The sequence below is a fragment of the Bufo bufo genome, chromosome 1 (genome assembly GCF_905171765.1).
Source record: "Bufo bufo chromosome 1, aBufBuf1.1, whole genome shotgun sequence".
NCBI lineage: Eukaryota > Metazoa > Chordata > Amphibia > Anura > Bufonidae > Bufo > Bufo bufo.
The window spans coordinates 63,140,606-63,160,494 of record NC_053389.1 but is presented as its reverse complement, the minus strand read 5'-3'; the positions used below and the strand labels follow the sequence as shown (position 1 = coordinate 63,160,494).

Below are 19,889 nucleotides of genomic sequence, written 5' to 3'. Positions count from 1 at the left end.
GTGGCTCCTGTCAATGGTTGGGATATATTAAGCAGCAAATGAACTGAAGTGTTGGAAGCAAGTGTGTAAGGGTCTGAGCAACTTGTGATGGCTAAATGACTTGGTCAGAGCATCTCCAAAATGGTCGGTCTTGTGAGATATTCCCAGTATGTAGTGGTTTCCACTTACCATAAGTGGCCTAAGGAGGATGAATGGTGACAGGGTTTTGGTTGCCTAAGGCTTATTGATGCATGTAGGCTAGCCCATCTGGTCCGATCCCACAGAAGAGCTACTGCAGCACAAATTGCTGAAAACATTACTTCTGGCTATGATGGAAGGGTGTCACAGGGCATCATGGCTTACTGTGTATAGGGCTACATTGCTGCAGAATGGTCAGCGTGCCCATACTGACACATGGACACTACTAAAAGCACCTTACAGTGGGCACGTGGGCAGGGGCGGATTAGCCATAGACCCTACAGGAAAATTTCCTGGTGGGCCAATGGCCAGAGGGCCTCTCAAGCTGTCTTGATGGCGCAGGCCAGGTACATAATGATCTGATGCTCAACAGCCATGGGTGACCTCCTGAACTCAACAGTGATACAGCTGAATACTGTGGTTGGGACGGCAGTACTTTGTGCCGCCCTGTGGTATTTGGTTCTTCTGGGGCGATATTCTGTGCTGCACTACAGTATTGCAGGCCCTGCCTACTTCTGTTGTCCCTGCCTACTTGTTTTATCCAATCTTCTGTCAATTTGGACCCACCTACAACATGGGGCCACTTTTAGGTTTTTTTTCCAGGGCCTCTGTAAGTTCCCAATCCACCCCTGCATGCGGGCATCAAAACTGGACTAGAGCAATGGAAGAAAGTGGTCTTGTGTGATGAATCACATATCATTTTAATTCATGTGGATGGCTGGGTGCATGTGGAGAAGAGATGGCACCGGGATGCATTATGGGAATAAGGAAGGCTTGCAGAGGCCACACTGCAAAAATAGTTCAGGAATAGTTTGTGGAACATGAAAAGAGTTCAAGATAATGATTTGGCCTCCAAATTCCCAAGATCTCAGTCTAGTCAATCATCTGTGGGATGTGCTGGAGAAAACAAGATTCTCCAGCTTCTGCCGCTAACGTCTTGGTGCCAGATACCACAAGACACCTTGAAGGGTCTTGTGGAGTCCATGCCAGAGCTGTATTGGCAGCACAAGTGGGACCTACACAATCTTAGGCAGGTGGAGGTGGTGCTAATGTTATGGCTGATCACTGTAATGATAACGTTGTTGGTTTATTCCATTCACTATATGCAGCTCATATGGAGATCACTGACCGAGGGGGTGGGGTGGCCGGTCCTGGTGCTTGCAGCCGGCTGATAAGCACAGTTTGAACAAATTATAAACTTCATTAAACATGTTGAATGTAGCAACTTTTAACATTTCTGTACATGCTCACTCTTGTACTGTGCTTTACTTCTTGTTTATCCTGAATTTTACAGATTATGATAATACATGTTCTCGTCTATATTTTAGTTCTTTAGGGACTTCCAATTTTCCATTATAAATGCTCTCTGAACATCGCCTCCAGGAACATTTCAGCCTTGCGGCTCTAACATCATAATAGTATATTGTCCTACCTGGGAGGCCAACCCCATTCCAGCTTGAGATCCACCTTGCTGATGAGGCAATGCAATGAGATTTTGTTGCAGAAGACCTAAAGATGTAAGAATTACGGTCAATCATTTTTTTCATGTGTTCAAAAGCTACAAAAAAATGTATGCAAGAACAGTATAAATTATTAAAGCTCTACCATGTTCTAAAAAATAAAACTACAAGTCATGTCACTCCAATAGGGGAAGCCCACATGGACCAGTTGTATTACTGACGTTGTAAGCACTGGGATTCAGCTGGAGTAAATTTTCTACCAATTATTTTTATTAATGATCTTGTAGAAGGCTCGCACAGTAAAATATTAATTTTTACAGATGAAACTAAACTGTGTAAAGTAATGAACACAGAAGAGGACAATATACTGTATGTATATACTACAGAGGACAGTATACTGTATGTATATACTACAGAGGACAGTGTACTGTATGTATATACTACAGAGGACAGTGTACTGTATGTATACTACAGAGGACAGTACACTGCTACAGATGGATCTGGATAGATTAGAGGCTTGGGCAGAGAAGTGGCAGATGAGATTGTAAGGTTATGCACATGGGAAGGAATAATGCAAGTCATCCGTACATACTAAATGGTAAAACACTGGGTAACACTGACATGAAAAAGGACCTAGGAATTTTAGTAAACAGCAAACTGAACTGTAGAAACCATCGTCAGGCAGCTGCTGCCAAGCCCAATAAAATAATGGTGTTGCATCGAAAGGGGCATAGATGCCCGTGATGAGAACATAGTCCTACCACTTTACACATCACTATTCAGACCGCACATGGAGTACTGTGTACAGTTCTGGGCTCCTGTGAACAAGGCAGACATGGCAGAGCTGGAGAGGGTCCAGAGGAGGGCAACTAAAGTAATAACTGGAATTAGGGGGACTACAGTACCCTGAAAGATTATCAACATTAGGGTTATTCACTTTAGAAAAAAGACAACTGAGGGGAGATCTAATTACTATGTATAAATATATCAGGGGTCAGTACAGAGATCTCTACCATCAGGGGTGTAGCTATAGGGGGCGCAGAGGTAGCAGTCGCTACCGGGCCCAGGAGCCTAAGAGGGCCCCAAGACCCTTGTGTTGCATAAAAAGACACTGATCTTTTAGAAACTGCATGCTGGTCAAGTTACACCTATGGCTGGAGGGAAGGGGTTAGGGTCAAGAATTTGGAATGGGGGGGGGGGGGGGGGGTCAATTTTTGCCTCTGGCAGCACGAAGGCTATGTGCTCCCCTGCCCCTGGCCAAAAAGCACTGAGGGAAGTGGGGGGCCGAAGCTGAACTCTTGCACCAGGGCCCATGAGCCTTTAGCTACGCCCCTGTCTTCCATCATCAATGTATCCCCAGGACTGTGACTGTGACGAGGGGACATCCTCTGCGTCTGGAGGAAAGAAGGTTTGTACACAAACATAGAAAAGGATTCTTTACGGTAAGAGCAGTGAGACTATGGAACTCTCTGCCTGAGGAGGTGGTGAAGGTGAGTACAATAAAGGAATTCAAGAGGGGCCTGGATGTATTTCTGGAGCTTAATAATATTACAGGCTATAGCTACTAGAGAGGGGTCGTTGATCCAGGGAGTTATTCTGAATTCCCTGATTGGAGTCGGGAAGGAATTTTTTCCCATAAAATAAGGAAAATTGGCTTCTCCCTCATGTTTTTTTTTGCCTTCCTCTGAATCAACTTGCAGGATAACAGGCCGAACTGGATGGACAGATGTCTCTTTTTTTAGCCTTACAAACTATGTTACTATATTACCATTTATTTCCCCTGTCCCCGAATTGTGTGCAGAGTTTTTGTTATCCCAGGTAAAGGTATCTGATGGCTGAGCAGAACACATCTGGCAGCCACCCAAAACACGATGTTAAATTATTACAATGTCCTTGCCACTTTACATTTGCAATTTGCTAGTGATGTTTGTTCTTCTGAGGATTTGTTTTTTATGTGTATAAGTTAATAACTTCATGTTTATTATATGTTTATCTGTGTTTGTGTTGATTTAGAATATTTTTATAGACGACATAAGCTACTTTCACACTGGCGTTTTGGCTTTCCGTTTGTGAGATCCGTTCAGGGCTCTTACAAGTGGTCCAAAGCGGATCAGTTTTGCCCTTAATGCATTCTGAATGGAAAACGATCCGCTCAGAATGCATCAGTTTTCCTCCGTTCTGCCTCCATTCCGCTCTGGAGGCAGACACCAAAACGCTGCTTGCAGCGTTTTGGTGTCCACCTGACGATGCGGAGGCAAACTGATCCGTCCTCACACACAATGTAAGTCAATGGGGACGGATCCGTTTTCACTGGCACAATAGAAAACGGATCCGCCCCCCATTGACTTTCAAAGGTGTTCAAGACGAATCCGTCTTGGCTATGTTAAAGATAATACAAACAGATCTGTTCTGAACGGATGCATGCGGTTGTATTATCTGAACGGATCTCTCTGTGCAAATCCATGACGGATCCGCACCAAATTCTAGTGTGAAAGTAGCCTTATTTTTCTAACTTTTTTTGTGTAAAACTTTGTTCACTCACAGTTTTTTTTGCTGATTCCAACAATTGAGTGTGAAAAAGCACCTCAATTCTGACCACCAGGCACTGCACCAATGATCGAGGCTTCTTTTTTCAGTGCTCTACTATGCAGCAGTTCCTGAGGCAGTGGTGGGCAGCCATACGCTGATCAGTCCCATTGAATGAGGCTAATCAGCGTACAGACCTGCGGCAGAAAATTGTGGCCTCAACCTGAATAGCCGTGCTTCAGCCTATGTGTACTCCACAGTCCTGACCACAAGAAAGGTCGGCTCCTTTTCCGACTGTGTGCAAGCACGACCACCGGTGCTAGACTGCAGGGTGGTCATAACCCCTGGAAACGAGCAGTGTATAATGTGATGGAAATGAATCAAGCCAACAAGGGAGGGAATATGGACAATCACAATACATTAGTAAGTGCCTTGTATTAACTTTCTCTACATGATAAATGCTACTTGCTGAAATGAGACAATTCCTTTAAGGTTCATCATGTCCTTTCGTTCATGTGTTTTTACTACTGCATTTGACTCCTGAATTTGCTCTGGATTCTGAACTCGGCTTTTGTTCTAACCGGCACCAACTTTTTTTTCTTTTGGACTCTCTGCCTGGTACCTGTTGTTCCTGGTTACATTGCCTGGTACCTGTTGTTCCCGGTTACACTGCCTGGTACCTGTTGTTCCCGGTTACATTGCCTGGTACCTGTTGTTCCCGGTTACATTGCCTGGTACCTGTTGTTCTCGGTTACACTGCCTGGTACCTTTTGTTCTCGGTTACACTGCCTGGTACCTGTTGTTCCCGGTTACATTGCCTGGAACCTGTTGTTCCCGGTTACATTGCCTGGAACCTGTTGTTCCCGGTTACATTGCCTGGTACCTGTTGTTCCCGGTTACATTGCCTGGTACCTGTTGTTCCCGGTTACGTTGCCTGGTACCTGTTGTTCCCGGTTACATTGCCTGGTACCTGTTGTTCTCGGTTACACTGCCTGGTACCTGTTGTTCTCGGTTACATTGCCTGGTACCTGTTGTTCTCGGTTACACTGCCTGGTACCTGTTGTTCCCGGTTACATTGCCTGGTACCTGTTGTTCCCGGTTACATTGCCTGGTACCTGTTGTTCCCGGTTACATTGCCTGGTACCTGTTGTTCCCGGTTACATTGCCTGGTACCTGTTGTTCCCGGTTACATTGCCTGGTACCTGTTGTTCCCGGTTACATTGCCTGGTACCTGTTGTTCCCGGTTACACTGCCTGGTACCTGTTGTTCCCGGTTACATTGCCTGGTACCTGTTGTTCCCGGTTACATTGCCTGGTACCTGTTGTTCCCGGTTACATTGCCTGGTACCTGTTGTTCCCGGTTACATTGCCTGGTACCTGTTGTTCCCGGTTACATTGCCTGGTACCTGTTGTTCCCGGTTACATTGCCTGGTACCTGTTGTTCCCGGTTACATTGCCTGGTACCTGTTGTTCCCGGTTACATTGCTGACTACACTCCCATCTGGTCTGTAATTTTTTTATTACTCTCCTGGGGATGACCCTCATCTCCATTCCTGACTACACTATTCCTCCATCAGCGATACCACCACCAAGGTCCCCTACTCTCATGACCGGTGGAGGTCTCGGCATTCAGACCCCTACCAGTCTAACAGATTCCCTCTCCATTGGATGGGGAAGAACATGCTTTAACCGGAATACCCCTTCATTTAGGTGTGAAGACCAGGAGATTCCTTAGACTAGGGATCAGCAACTTCAGGCACTCCAGCTGTTGTGTAACTATAACTCCCAGCATGCTCCATTCACTTCTTTGGGAGATCTGAGAACAGACCAGAAATTCTGCATGCTGGGAGTTGTAGTTTCACCACAGCTGGTGTGCCGGAGGTTGCTGATCCTTGCCTTAGACTTTCAGAACTAGGCAAATTGTATTGATAAAATATACAAATAGTTCTTGCTTTCTGCTCATCGAAAAGTTTAGAATAAATGACAGAGCATGGACGATACTGTCATTGGGTAGAGAAGATGAATTCAGGGAGATCCTGTCTCCTGTGTGTAACACTCTAGTCAAGTGACTTGCTACGCCACAAGTCTCCAGTAGATGGCACTATGCTGCCATGTGCTCTACATTCAGTCTTCATATTGGCAAAATATCTGTACGCAGGGTGCATTCATGCCTCTTTCAGGAATATTTCTAGCCAATATGTATGTCATGGGACAAAAACTATGGTTAATTTTAAAAATATATCTTATTTGGTACTGTTAGACCTCATGCACAAGACCGTGTGCAGGCCATGCCCGTGCTATGGATCGCAAATTACGGTCCTCTATGCATGGGCACCAACCATGCGCCCTCGGTCTGCGGACTCAAACCCATTCACTTGAATGGCGTCCGCAATCCGCACTGCAAAAAAGTAGTGCATGCACTACTTTTTTGCAGTGCGCGAGCACAGACAGAAAACCCACAGAAGCACTTTGTGGGCTTCTGCGCCTCCGTTCCGCACCGCATCTTTCCGGATTGCAGACCCATTCAAGTGAATGGGTCCGCATCTGTCTTATGGTGCACAAATGGCTGGTGCCCGTATATTGCCCCCCCGCACGGACCTGCTATGGTTGTGTGCATGAGGCCCAAAGCTGTCAATTCTTAAAATTATTTTTCCAAGAATTACATATTGATTACCTCCTTAGAAAATTTCACTAACTTTCCTAATCCTCATGTTCTACTAAGTTTTTTTTAAGTTTTGCAATACAAAACACTGACCACAAAAAAAAAAAGTGGCAGCCCTCTATGGTAGCCCTCTGTAGGGTTTGAGGTCAAACCTATGTGAGTTCATATTTATGCACTTACCAGTTTACCAGGAAGACATCTTGGAAATGGAGGACCCTCCGTGTGTTAGATTTCAGGTATTTGCCCCTTCTAAAGGCGGCCATACACATTAGACGAAAGTTGGCCAAACCACCAATTTTGGCAGTTCAGGACTGCAGCTACTCTCATACACATTTTATTATATTTAGAGCTCACTCCTTTTTTTAAATTAGATAGCCAGGTCTCAAGACTTTGTTTTCTTCTGTCTACTTAGAAAACATTGGGACAATTGTTCCAGGAAATTATGAATTTGATTATTGAGGTCAGGAAATATGGCAGGCGGTATGTATGACAATCCAAGTATACTGTATATATAGAGAAAAGATGACAGATGGTATTTATGACAATCTGTGTATACTGTATATATATATGTATAGACATAGGGTGATATATGTAGACTAGACATTAGTCATATGATGCATCTATGTTTTGCACACACATCAGCAATCACGTAAGCTACGGGTACTTTCACACTAAGTTTGTTTGAATCCGGCAGGCAATTCCGTCTCCGGAACTGCCCGCCGGATCCGGAAAAACGTGTGAAAACGGATTACATTTGAATCCTAATCAGGATTCTGATCACAATGAAAAAATACATTGGAAAAAACGGATCCGCCATTTATAGACTTTTTTTTGCACATTTTTCGGGTTAAACATGCAAAAGCCGGATCCGGTTTGACGGAACACACGGCGCCGGATCCGGCATTAATGCAAGTCAATGGGAAAAATGCCGGATCTGGCGTTCAGTCAAAGTGTTCCGGATTTTTGGCCGGAGGTAAAAAATACAACATGCTACGGTTTTCAGAAAAGCCTGATCAGTAAAAAAGACTGAACTGGATGCATCCTGAACGCATGGGGATAAAACTGATCAGTTCTTTTCCGGATTTGAGCCCCTTGGACGGAACTCAGCGCCGGAAAAGAAAAACGCTAGTGCGAAAGTACTCTAATAACACAATACATACACAAGATATACCATAACTGAAAGCACAATAAAAAAAAATAATGTTCTCTTCTAAATATACAATTCACATGACATTACATCAGTAACCGAGAGCTTGCTCCAGGCATACAGAAAGCCCCCTGTCTCCCTTCTACTGGAAAGTGTTTGCCCAGATTGCTATGCCTCCCATAGTGCTGACCACTGCCCCGAGGGTGACAACAGCACAAAGAGGAGGATAACAGCTCGAAGTGCAACGTTTGTGGGAATTCCCATAAAAACAGGTTCTAGCCTTGATTTTAGGACAGTCGTTAGAGTACAGTTTTACTATATTTCCTTTTGTCCTCATTCAAGCCAATGGGTAGGAAAGGTAGCATTGCTTTGCATTTTCATTTATAGCATCTCACCCTAAAATGATTGCAGTAGTATCATCTCCTGGAAGATGTGAATGGGAAAAACCTATTCACTTGAATATAGTGAAGACATTTGCAATGTAAATGTGCACCTTCATGCCTGAGCTTGGCTTAATTATTATGTCAGCTCCAGTAGTTGGGTAATACAGTCCTGATCAAAAGTTTAAGACCACTTGAAAAATGGCAAAAAATCATATTTAGCATGACTGGATCTTAACAAGGTTCCAAGTAGAGCTTCAACATGCAACAAGAAGAAATGGGAGTGAGACAAAACATTTTTTGAGCATTCAATTTAATGAAAACAACGAATAAACTGAAACAGGCTGTTTTTCAGCTGATCAAAAGTTTAGGACCACACCTCCAAAAAAAAACTAAACCCCCCCAAAACAGAAACACTTCCAACTTCCAAACATGAACTCAGTAATGAGTAGCTCCGCCGTTATTGTTTATCACTTAAAAAATTTGTTTCGGCATGCTTGATGCAAGCTTTTCCATGAGGTGAGTGGGAACATTTCTCCAAGTGGTGAAGATTGCCGCACGAAGGCCATCTATTGTCTGGAACTGTTGTCCATTTTTGTAAACTTCCCTTGCCATCCATCCGCAAAGGTTCTCAATTGGATTTAGATCAGGGGGAACACGCAGGATGGGCCAAAAGAGTGATGTTATTCTCCTAGAAGAAGTCCCTTGTCCTGCGGGCATTGTGTACTGTAGCGTTGTCCTGTTGAAAAACCCAGTCGTTACCACACAGACGAGGGCCCTCAGTCATGAGGAATGCTCTCTGCAACATCTGGACATAGCCAGCGGCCGTTTGACGCCCCTGCACTTCCTGAAGCTCCATTGTTCCACTGAAGGAAAAAGCACCCCAGACCATTATGGCGCCCCCTCCACTGTGGCGCGTAGAAAACATCTCAGGTGGGATCTGCTTGTCATGCCAGTAACGTTGGAAACCATCAGGACCATCAAGGTTACATTTTTTCTCATCAGAGAATAAAACTTTCTTCCACCTTTTGAATGTCCCATGTGTTTGGTGCTTTCTTGCAAAGTCCAAAAGAGCAGTTCTGTGGTGTTCAAGGAGACGAGGTCTTTGAAGACGTTTTTTGTTTTTGAAGCCCTTCAGTCTCAGATGCCGTCTGATGGTTATGGGGCTGCAGTCAGCACCAGTGGGGGCCTTAATTTGGGTCGAGGATCGTCCAGTGTCTTGACGGACAGCCAATTGGATCCTCCGGCTCAGTGCTGATTAAATTTTTTTGGGTCTTCCACTTGACTTTTTTGTTCCATAACCCTCAGGATCATTTAAGAATTTAAGAAATTCCAAATGACTGTCTTACTGCGTCCCACCTCAGCAGCGATGGCGCGCTGTGAGAGACCCTGCTTATGCAGTTAAACAACCCGACCACGTTCAAAAAGGGAGAGTTTTTTTGCCTTTTTCATTAAATTAAATGCTCAAAAAATGTTTTGTCTCACTCCCATTTCTTCTTGTTGCATCGTAAAGCTCTACTTGGAACCTTGTTAAGATCCAGCCATGCTAAATGTGATTTTTTTGCCATTTTTCAAGTGCTCTTAAACTTTTGATCAGGACTGTATGTAGTAGTAGTAGTAGTAGATAATATGTCAGCTCCAGTTATTAAAGGGGTTATGCAATGTTTGATGTACAAATGAAAATCAGACATCATATAGTACAAGATAATCTCTTCCTAACAAAGCTAGAACCAGCCCTGTACCACACATGGATCCATAGATCTCCCCATTTATTGTTGCAATTGTTTTCTAGATTTATTTCAGGCTAGCAGCTCAGGGGGCGTATCCTATGAGGGGCACAGCCTTTTTCCTGTAGCTCTTTCCCTACCACAGCTCAGGGGGAGTGTCTTTTCTGCTGTAACTTTTTCCCTGTAACTGCCATATCTTCTAACAGAAGATACGGCTAGTGACAGTTGAAGATTCAAACTGAGCATGTGTGACCACCTCAGTAGGGTGGCGCTATACACCCATTTTATTGACTAGCTCAGTGGGTATACAACATTTTTAATTACAATTACAAAAGTATTCAGATCCAGGTGCTGGTTTGAAAAATTTAGAATATTTTTGTGGGACAACCCCTTTAAGGGAAACCTTGCTATATGTAAATAAAAATAAAAAAAGCCACTACCAGCCTTAGTTCTAGTGCAAACCAATTTATGTACCAATAGAGATCATCATTCAGAGAAGCCACGACACTCTGCCTGAAATATTTCCCATGAAATATGATGGAATTTGCAGTGGAGGCTCTGAAATGGTTGCATACAGATCTTCAACCACCATAAGTGGGTAGTGATCCTTTCATATGGTTTCCGCTATTTGTAGTTATCACATCAGACCATGCTTTGGCGTAACACCTGTATGACTAAGGGTACTTTCACACTAGCGTCGCTGGATTCCGGCAGGCAGTTCCGTCGCCGGAACTGCCTTCCGGATCCTGCAATCTGTATGCAAACTGATACCATTTATAGACGGATCCGGATGCGGATCCGTCTCACAAATGTATTGCAATTCCGGATCAGTCTCTCCGGTTGTCATCCAGAAAAACGGATCCGGTATTTATCTTTTTCACATTTTTAAAGGTCTGCGCACACTTAGGGCTGGACTCGGCATTAATACATTTCAATGTAAAATAATGCCGGATCCGGCATTTTGGCAAGTGTTCCGGAATTTTGGACGGAGAAAATAACTGAACTGAAGACATCCTGATGCATACTGAACAGATTGCTCTCCATTCAGAATGCATAGGGATGAAACTGATCAGTTCTTTTCTGGTATTGAGCCCCTAGGACGGAACTCAATACCGGAAAAGAAAAACGCTAGTGTGAAAGTACCCTTAAAGAAGCACAGTGGTGCTTGAAAGTTTGTTGACCCTTCAAAATTTCTGCATAAATATAATCTAAAACTACATCAGTCCTAAAAGTAGATAAAAGTTTACAAAATCAAACAAATTAAAACTGATAGATTTGGTCTTTTTTTTGGGGGGGAAAATGATCTAGTATCACATATCTGTGAGTGGCAAAAGTATGTGAACCTTTGGTTTCAGTATCTGCAACTAAACGTTTCCGGTAATTGTAGCTTAGTCCTGCACATCGGCTGTGAGGAATTTTAGTCCATTCCTCCATGCAAAACAGTTTCAACCCAAGCTGTCCTGGGCCAGATATAGCAAAACAGGCTCAAACCATGATATACCACCATGCTTCACATATGGTATGAGGTTTTTATGCTGGAATGCAGTGTTTTTTTCTTTTCTCCAAACATAATGCTTCTCATTTAAACCAAAAAGTTTAATTTTGGTATCCTCCATAAAAAAAAAACATTGTTCCAATAGCTTTCTGGCTTGTACAGGTGATCTTTAACAAACTGCAGATGGACAGCAGTGTTCTTTTTGGAGGGCTGTAGCTTCCTCCATGCAATCCTGTCATGCACACTGTTGTTGTTCAGTGTCCTCCTGATGTGGATAATGTGAAAAAGGCTTTTAATCCCTTAGAAGTTACCTTGGGTTCCTTTGTAACCTGGCGGACTATTACACGGCTTGCACCTGGTATGATCTTTGTTGGTCGACCACTCTTGGGGAGGATAACAGTTTTGAGTTTCGGTGGAGTCCACACTCTTTAGAGATGGTTTTGTAAACCTTTCTAGCCTGATGAGCATCAACAAGTCTTCTTCTGAGGTCCTCAGAAATCTCTTTTGTTCATGCCATAATACACTAACACAAACATGCGTTGTAAAGATCAGACTTTGGTAGATCCCTGCTTTTAAAATGAAACAGGTCACCCACTCACACCTGATTGTTATCCCATTGATTGAAAACACCTGACACTAATTTCACCTTCAGATTACCTGCTAATCCTAAAAGTTCACATACTTTTGCCACTCACAGAAATGTGATATTGGATAATTTTCCTCAATAAATAAATGACGAAGTCTAATATTTTTGACTCATTAGTTTGGTTATCTACTTTTAGGACTTCCGTGAAAATCTGGTGTAGTTTTAGGTCAATTTTATGCAGAAATATAGAAAATTCTGCTGCTTCCTCTCCACTTTGATTTACAGGGCCTGGTGTGATGACATTTACACCGCCTGGTCCTGTCAACCACAGTGCAGAGTGTGCAGCAGTTGCAGAGAGAGCTGAGCCTGTAGGTGTAACAGCAACGCCCCCGTTGCTCCTAGAGGATCATTTAAATATAATAAAAAAAATCATTTTTCTCAGCCATAAGAGCACATATGAACATGGGAGCAACCCAGATGCCTTCAGCTGCCAAGCGCACATGTAACAGGTCAGCCAGTTTCATAGGTACAAATCTGCTGACAGAGGACCTTTAAGCTGATATGAGAAGTATACAAATCTTGAGATTATCCTTTTCACAACTCGTTGCATATTCTTGATATATAATATTATTTTTTTTGCGTGCCAGAAAAATGTTTGTATAGTTTCAATAAATATTTAGTGAGTCTGTGTGCATTGGCAGAGCAGCCATATTAACCCAACTTTCAACTATTAATGTCTGCCTATCACAGATGTTTATTTGACAGCTACAGCCGCCTTATGCATGACAGATACTAAGCCCCGTGCAGCATACGCAGATGTGAGTACTTTTAATTACCTTCTGCATCAAGTATTATACTGTTTTCATGTTCCCCACCCTCTAGCTTTAGGCACATTATAGGCATATATACCTCATTGAGTTGTATGAAGGTGAGCGTTTAATTTAAAGGGAACCTGTCATCAACTTTATGCTGACCTCACTGAGGGAGGACATCATAACTTTGTGACAGAAATGCTGATGTCAGTGGTGTGTCACTCATGAGCTAAAAGTAAGTGGTTGCCGAGAACCAGCATCATAATCATTGCAGCCCAGGCCTTGAAAAGAGTCAAATCTACCTGAGAAGAGTCCTGGTTATTCATAATCTCCTGCTCTCTCACCGTCTGCTGATGGTTGGCAGTTCTCTCCTAGAGAGAAAGGGAGAAAACTAGGTAGAAGACTGTCAGCCATCAGCAGGTGGGCAGGGAGAGCAGGAATCCATGAATAACCAGGACTCTTCTCAGGTAGGATAGGATTGTGGAACATCAAAAATCCCATGGATTGCAAGATGAAAAACAACATGGGTTTACTTCAGGGAGATCATGTCAAACAAATCTTATAGATTTTTTTGACTGGGTGAATAAAATAATAGACGGTGGAGGTGCAGTAGACATCGCATATCTAGACTTTAGTAAGGCTTTTGACACTGTCCCACATAGAAGACTTATCAATAAACTGTAGTCATTGAGCATGGACTCCCATATTGTTGAGTGGATTAGGCAGTGGCTGAGTGACAGACAACAGAGGGTGGTAGTCAATGGAGAACATTCAAAACAAGGTCATGTTACCAGTGGGGTTCCACAGGGATCTGTACTGGGACCAATTTTGTTTAATATCTTCATAAGTGATATTGCAAAAGGCCTCGCTGGTAAGGTTTGTCTTTTTGCTGATGACACAAAGATATGTAACAGGGTTGATGTTCCTGGAGGGAAACGCCAAATGGAAAAGGATTTAGGAAAACTAGAAGAATGGTCAGAACTCTGGAAACTGAAATTTAATGTGGATAAGTGCAAGATAATGCACCTGGGGCGTAAAAACCCAAGGGCAGAATATAGAATATTTGACACAGTCCTGACCTCAGTATCTGAGGAAAGGGATTTAGGAGTAATTATTTCAGAAGACTTAAAGGTGGGAAGACAATGTAATAGAGCAGCACGAAATGCCAGCAGAATGCTTGGATGTATAGGGAGAGGTATAAGCAGTAGAAAGAGTGAAGTGCTTATGCCGCTGTACAGAACTGTCATGGTCTTACCTGCTTGCTGCTCTCCTTCGTTTGACATGTGCTGGCGGCCATCTTGGGTCCTGGGTTTCTTGTAGCCTTCCACCCTGCGGCTCCTCCTTCCCCTGGGAGGAGCTGGATGCCTAGCTCATATATATAGGAGGTCTGTGGCTTCAGTTCCTTGCTTGGTCCTCTTGTGTTCACATGCTTCTAAGACTGCTGCTGCTTCTGGTTCCTGATCCTGGCTTCGTCTGACTACCCTGCTGGTTCCTGATCCTGGCTTCGTCTGACTACCCTGCTGGTTCCTGATCCTGGCTTCGTCTGACTACCCTGCTGGTTCCTGATCCTGGCTTCGTCTGACTACCCTTCTGGTTCCTGACCTCTGGCTTCGCAAAGACTCTGCTCGGTTTCACCATCCGTTTGGACTTTTGCTTTACAGCTTTATTTTCAATAAAGCCTTCTTATTTTCACTTATCTCTTGTTGTACGTCTGGTTCATGGTTCCGTGACATTAGGACCAAGCCATGAATTCTGACGGTACAGGGCCATCCTCGCTACCCACGCTGGTTGCCAGACTTGATCAGCAGGATCACCTGTTGGGTCGGTTCGCTGTGGCGTTGCAAACCCTGCTTGAACGCACGGCTCATTTCGCTCCCGTTGCCGATGGGTCGGTTGTCGCTCCTGGGCTCGCTCCTACTGCCGCTCCGGTTGTTGCGCCAGAGTCTACCCCGACACCTGTTGTTGCGCCTGCGGTGTTTCGGGGTATGACCGGTTCTGCCCCTCTTCCACAGCGCTTTGGGGGAGAGCCAACTCAGTGCCGAGGTTTCCTTAACCAGGTGGGCATTTATTTTGAGTTGCTGCCACATGCCTTTCCTACTGAGAGATCAAAGGTGGGCTTCTTGATCTCGCTGCTCTCGGACAAGGCCTTGGCCTGGGCCAGCCCTTTATGGGAGAACAACAATCCAGTGGTTGCCGAGTTTTCCGGTTTTGTTGCTTCTCTTCGGAAGGTATTCGATGTGCCGGCTCGTGCTGCCTCTGCTGCGAAGCTCCTTATGTCCATCAGACAGGGTTCACGATCCGTAGCTGAATACGCCATTGAGTTTCGTACCCTGGCAGCAGAGGTGGGCTGGAATAATGAGGCTCTGGTCGCTGCTTTCTCTCATGGTCTCTCGGATGCCTTGAAGGATGAGGTTGCAGCTAAGGACCTACCAGTTGAGCTCGAGTCTCTTATTTCTTTCCTGATTTTGATTGACACCAGACTCAGGGAGAGACCTTCCTTTAAGGAGAACCTGCGGAGGTCTCCTAACAGATTGGTGCCTACGTTTGCTGTCCCACCCGTGCCTCCCTCTCCTCCCACGCCTCCTGGGGATGACTTGTCTGGGGGTGAACCCATGCAGCTGGGGTTTGCTCGCCTGTCCGAGGGGGAGAGGACACTCCGGAGACGCGAGGGCCGATGCATGTACTGTGGTCTCGGTGGGCATTTTCGGTTGGCATGTCCGAACCGTCCGGGAAACGCTCGTACCCTGAGATCCTGTCGGGGGCAGATCTTGGGTGGAGTCTCCTCGTCCCCGGTTTCCCGTGTTGACAAACCACTGATCACTGTTGTCCTCTCCTGGGTCGGGGGCTCGGTGACGACCCAGGCGTTGGTGGACTCTGGTGCTGGTGGTTTGTTCATTGATAGTGTGTTCGCTGCCGCCAATTCCATTCCTCTGCAGGCTCGAGGTTCCCCACTGGCTCTTGAGGCGATAGACGGCAGACCCCTTCTGCCGCCACACGTGACTCATGAGACCCTTCCAGTGGGGATAGCCATTGGTGCCGTTCACAGAGAGTCGGTCTGCCTCCAGGTTATTTCGTCTCCACACTACTCGGTGGTCTTGGGGTACCCCTGGCTCCAGAAGCATAATCCGACTTTCGATTGGAGATCGGTCGAGATCCTCTCGTGGTCACCGCAGTGTGGGGCTAGTTGCATCCATGGGTCTGTCAAGTTGCTGTGTACTTCCTCGGACTCTCTGTTGCCTCCTGAATACGAGGAGTACCGGGATGTATTCGATAAGGTGCGCGCGGTTGCCCTACCTCCGCACCGCCCATACGATTGTGCCATAGAGTTACAATCTGGTGCCGTTCCTCCTCGTGGCAAAGTCTATCCACTGTCGGTAGCGGAGAATGAGGCCATGGAGGAGTACGTGAGGGAGGCGCTTTCACGCGGACACATTCGCAAATCTTCGTCCCCGGCAGGGGCTGGATTTTTCTTTGTGAAAAAGAAGGGCGGTGAGTTGAGGCCTTGCATCGATTACAGGGGTCTCAATCGCATCACGATCAAGAACGCTTACCCGATACCCTTGATTTCCGAGCTGTTCGATCGCCTTAAAGGGGCCACAGTCTTTACCAAACTCGACCTGAGGGCGGCATATAACCTGGTAAGGATCAAGGCGGGCGATGAGTGGAAGACCGCGTTTAACACCAGGACCGGTCATTACGAATCCTTGGTTATGCCCTTTGGGTTGTGCAATGCGCCCGCAGTCTTTCAGGAATTCATCAACGATGTTTTCCGTGACCTGTTGCAGCAGTGTGTGGTAGTCTATTTGGATGACATCTTGGTATATTCTGAATCCATGGAGGCCCACATTCTGGATGTCAGACGAGTGTTGCAACGGTTACGAGAGAACAAGCTGTTCGGTAAGCTTGAGAAATGCGAATTTCACCGATCCCAGGTAACCTTCTTAGGTTACATCATTTCCGCTGAGGGGTTCTCCATGGATCCTGAGAAGGTTTCGGCTGTCTTACAGTGGCCCCAGCCCAGTGGTCTTCGTTCCCTGCAGCGCTTTTTGGGCTTCGCCAATTATTATCGGAAGTTCATCAGGGACTTTTCCATGCTGGCCAAGCCTCTCACGGATCTGACCAGGAAGGGCATTAATTCCCAGGTCTGGCCGCTCGAGGCCATCCGAGCTTTTGAGGCCCTAAAGTCCGCCTTTGTGTCGGCTCCGATTCTGTCGCATCCCAACCCTGGGTTGCCCTTTGTCCTCGAGGTGGACGCGTCTGAGACGGGAGTAGGCGCCCTTCTGTCTCAGCGTAGAACACCAGAGGGTCCTCTGCTTCCTTGTGGGTTTTACTCCCGGAAACTGTCTTCCGCGGAGTGCAACTATCAGATTGGTGACAGGGAGTTATTGGCCATCGTGCAGGCCCTTAAAGAATGGAGGCACTTGCTCGAGGGTTCGGTGGTTCCGGTTCTCATCCTGACGGACCACAAGAATCTGACCTACCTTTCTGAGGCCAAGAGATTGACACCACGTCAGGCCAGATGGGCTCTGTTCTTGTCACGTTTTAATTACGTGGTCTCCTACCTACCCGGTTCCAAGAACATCAGGGCGGATGCCTTATCACGGCAGTACTCCGAGCTGTCCAGGGAGGAGTCGATTCCGACTTCGGTCATACCTCCGAATCAGATCCTGGCCGCCATTCGCACCAGCCTGACCTCTCCCCTGGGTGAGCAGATTTTGGCGGCTCAATCTGGTGCTCCCTCTGGGAGACCCAACGGCAGATGTTTTGTGCCTGAGGAGTTGCGCACTCGGTTGTTGCGAACCTACCATAACTCCAAGACCGCGGGGCATCCTGGAAAGAATCAGCTGTCCTGGGCTGTTTCACGTCTGTTCTGGTGGCCTTCCCTACGTTCCGACATCGCCGCATATGTAGCGGCATGCTCCGTTTGTGCCCAGAGTAAGTCCCCTCGGCACCTTCCGTTGGGCCTTCTGCAACCCATAGCCACCGGGGAGCGCCCATGGTCACACCTGGGGATGGATTTCATTGTGGACCTCCCTGCATCCCGAGGCCATACGGTCATTCTCATGATTGTGGATCGGTTTTCCAAAATGTGCCACTGTGTTCCTCTCAAGAAGTTACCCTCTGCACAAGAGTTGGCCACGATTTTTGCCAGGGAGGTCTTCCGGTTGCACGGTTTGCCTAAGGAGATTGTGTCGGATCGGGGGAGTCAGTTTGTGTCCAGGTTCTGGCGCGCCTTTTGCTCCCAGTTGGGGATTCATCTCTCCTTCTCCTCGGCCTACCACCCTCAGTCCAATGGGGCCGCAGAACGATCCAATCAGGCCTTGGAGCAATTCCTTCGTTGCTATGTCTCCGATCACCAAGACAATTGGGTTGACCTCCTGCCTTGGGCTGAGTTTGCCAGGAACACGGCGGTGAACTCTTCCTCTGGGACGTCTCCCTTCATGGCCAATTATGGGTTCCAACCTGCCGTGTTACCGGAGGTATTCTCTCCCCAGGATATTCCGGCTGTGGAGGATCACCTTTCCGTCCTACGTGCTTCTTGGGTACAGATCCAGAAGTCCCTTGAGGTCTCTGCGCAGCGCCAGAGATTCCAGGCTGATCGCAGACGAGCGCCTGCTCCTTCCTACCAGGTCGGAGACCGTGTATGGTTGTCCACCCGCAACCTCAACCTTCGAGTGCCCACTCCCAAGCTGGCGCCTCGCTTTGTTGGTCCCTTCCGAGTGCTTCGCAGGGTAAACCCGGTAGCCTATGCCCTTGCGCTTCCTCCTGGCATGCGGATCTCCAACGTGTTTCATGTCTCCCTGTTGAAGCCACTGGTGTGTAATCGTTTCACTTCCTCGGTTCCTCGGCCTCGTCCGGTCCAAGTGGGCAATCGTGAGGAATATGAGGTGAGCAATATCCTGGACTCACGCCTGGTCCGCGGTCGGTTGCAGTTTTTGGTCCATTGGCGTGGTTATGGTCCAGAGGAGTGTTCCTGGGTTCCCTCCGCAGATGTCCATGCTCCTGCCTTGCTCCGAGCCTTCCACGCACGCTTCCCTCAGAAACCGTTTTGTGCTCCGCGGAGGAGGGGCCCTTGAGGGGGAGGTACTGTCATGGTCTTACCTGCTTGCTGCTCTCCTTCGTTTGACATGTGCTGGCGGCCATCTTGGGTCCTGGGTTTCTTGTAGCCTTCCACCCTGCGGCTCCTCCTTCCCCTGGGAGGAGCTGGATGCCTAGCTCATATATATAGGAGGTCTGTGGCTTCAGTTCCTTGCTTGGTCCTCTTGTGTTCACATGCTTCTAAGACTGCTGCTGCTTCTGGTTCCTGATCCTGGCTTCGTCTGACTACCCTGCTGGTTCCTGATCCTGGCTTCGTCTGACTACCCTGCTGGTTCCTGATCCTGGCTTCGTCTGACTACCCTGCTGGTTCCTGATCCTGGCTTCGTCTGACTACCCTTCTGGTTCCTGACCTCTGGCTTCGCAAAGACTCTGCTCGGTTTCACCATCCGTTTGGACTTTTGCTTTACAGCTTTATTTTCAATAAAGCCTTCTTATTTTCACTTATCTCTTGTTGTACGTCTGGTTCATGGTTCCGTGACAAGAACACTGGTGAGACCTCACTTGGAGTATTGTGCGCAGTACTGGAGACCATATCTCCAGAAGGATATAGATACTCTAGAGAGAGTTCAGAGAAGAGCTACTAAACTAGTACATGGATTGCAGGATAAAACTTACCAGGAAAGGTTAAAGGACCTTAATATGTATAGCTTGGAAGAAAGAAGAGACAGAGGGGATATGATAGAAACTTTTAAATACATAAAGGGAATCAACTCGGTAAAGGAAGAGAGCATATTTAAAAGAAGAAAAACTACCACAAGAGGACACAGTTTTAAATTAGAGGGGCAAAGGTTTAAAAGTAATATCAGGAAGTATTACTTT

General features: G+C 46.3%; 1 protein-coding gene across 3 annotated transcripts in view; it reads right to left on the bottom strand.

Annotated features, from left to right (window-relative positions):
* POU2F3 (POU class 2 homeobox 3) overlaps window positions 1-19,889 on the bottom strand; it is a 116,830-nt gene that overhangs the window by 13,653 nt on the left and 83,288 nt on the right. For all 3 annotated transcript variants that reach the window (XM_040425159.1, XM_040425151.1, XM_040425167.1), the window contains one exon: window positions 1,610-1,686. In XM_040425159.1, coding sequence (XP_040281093.1) covers window positions 1,610-1,686 — 77 coding nt within the window. The remainder of the gene's footprint in view (window positions 1-1,609; window positions 1,687-19,889) is intronic.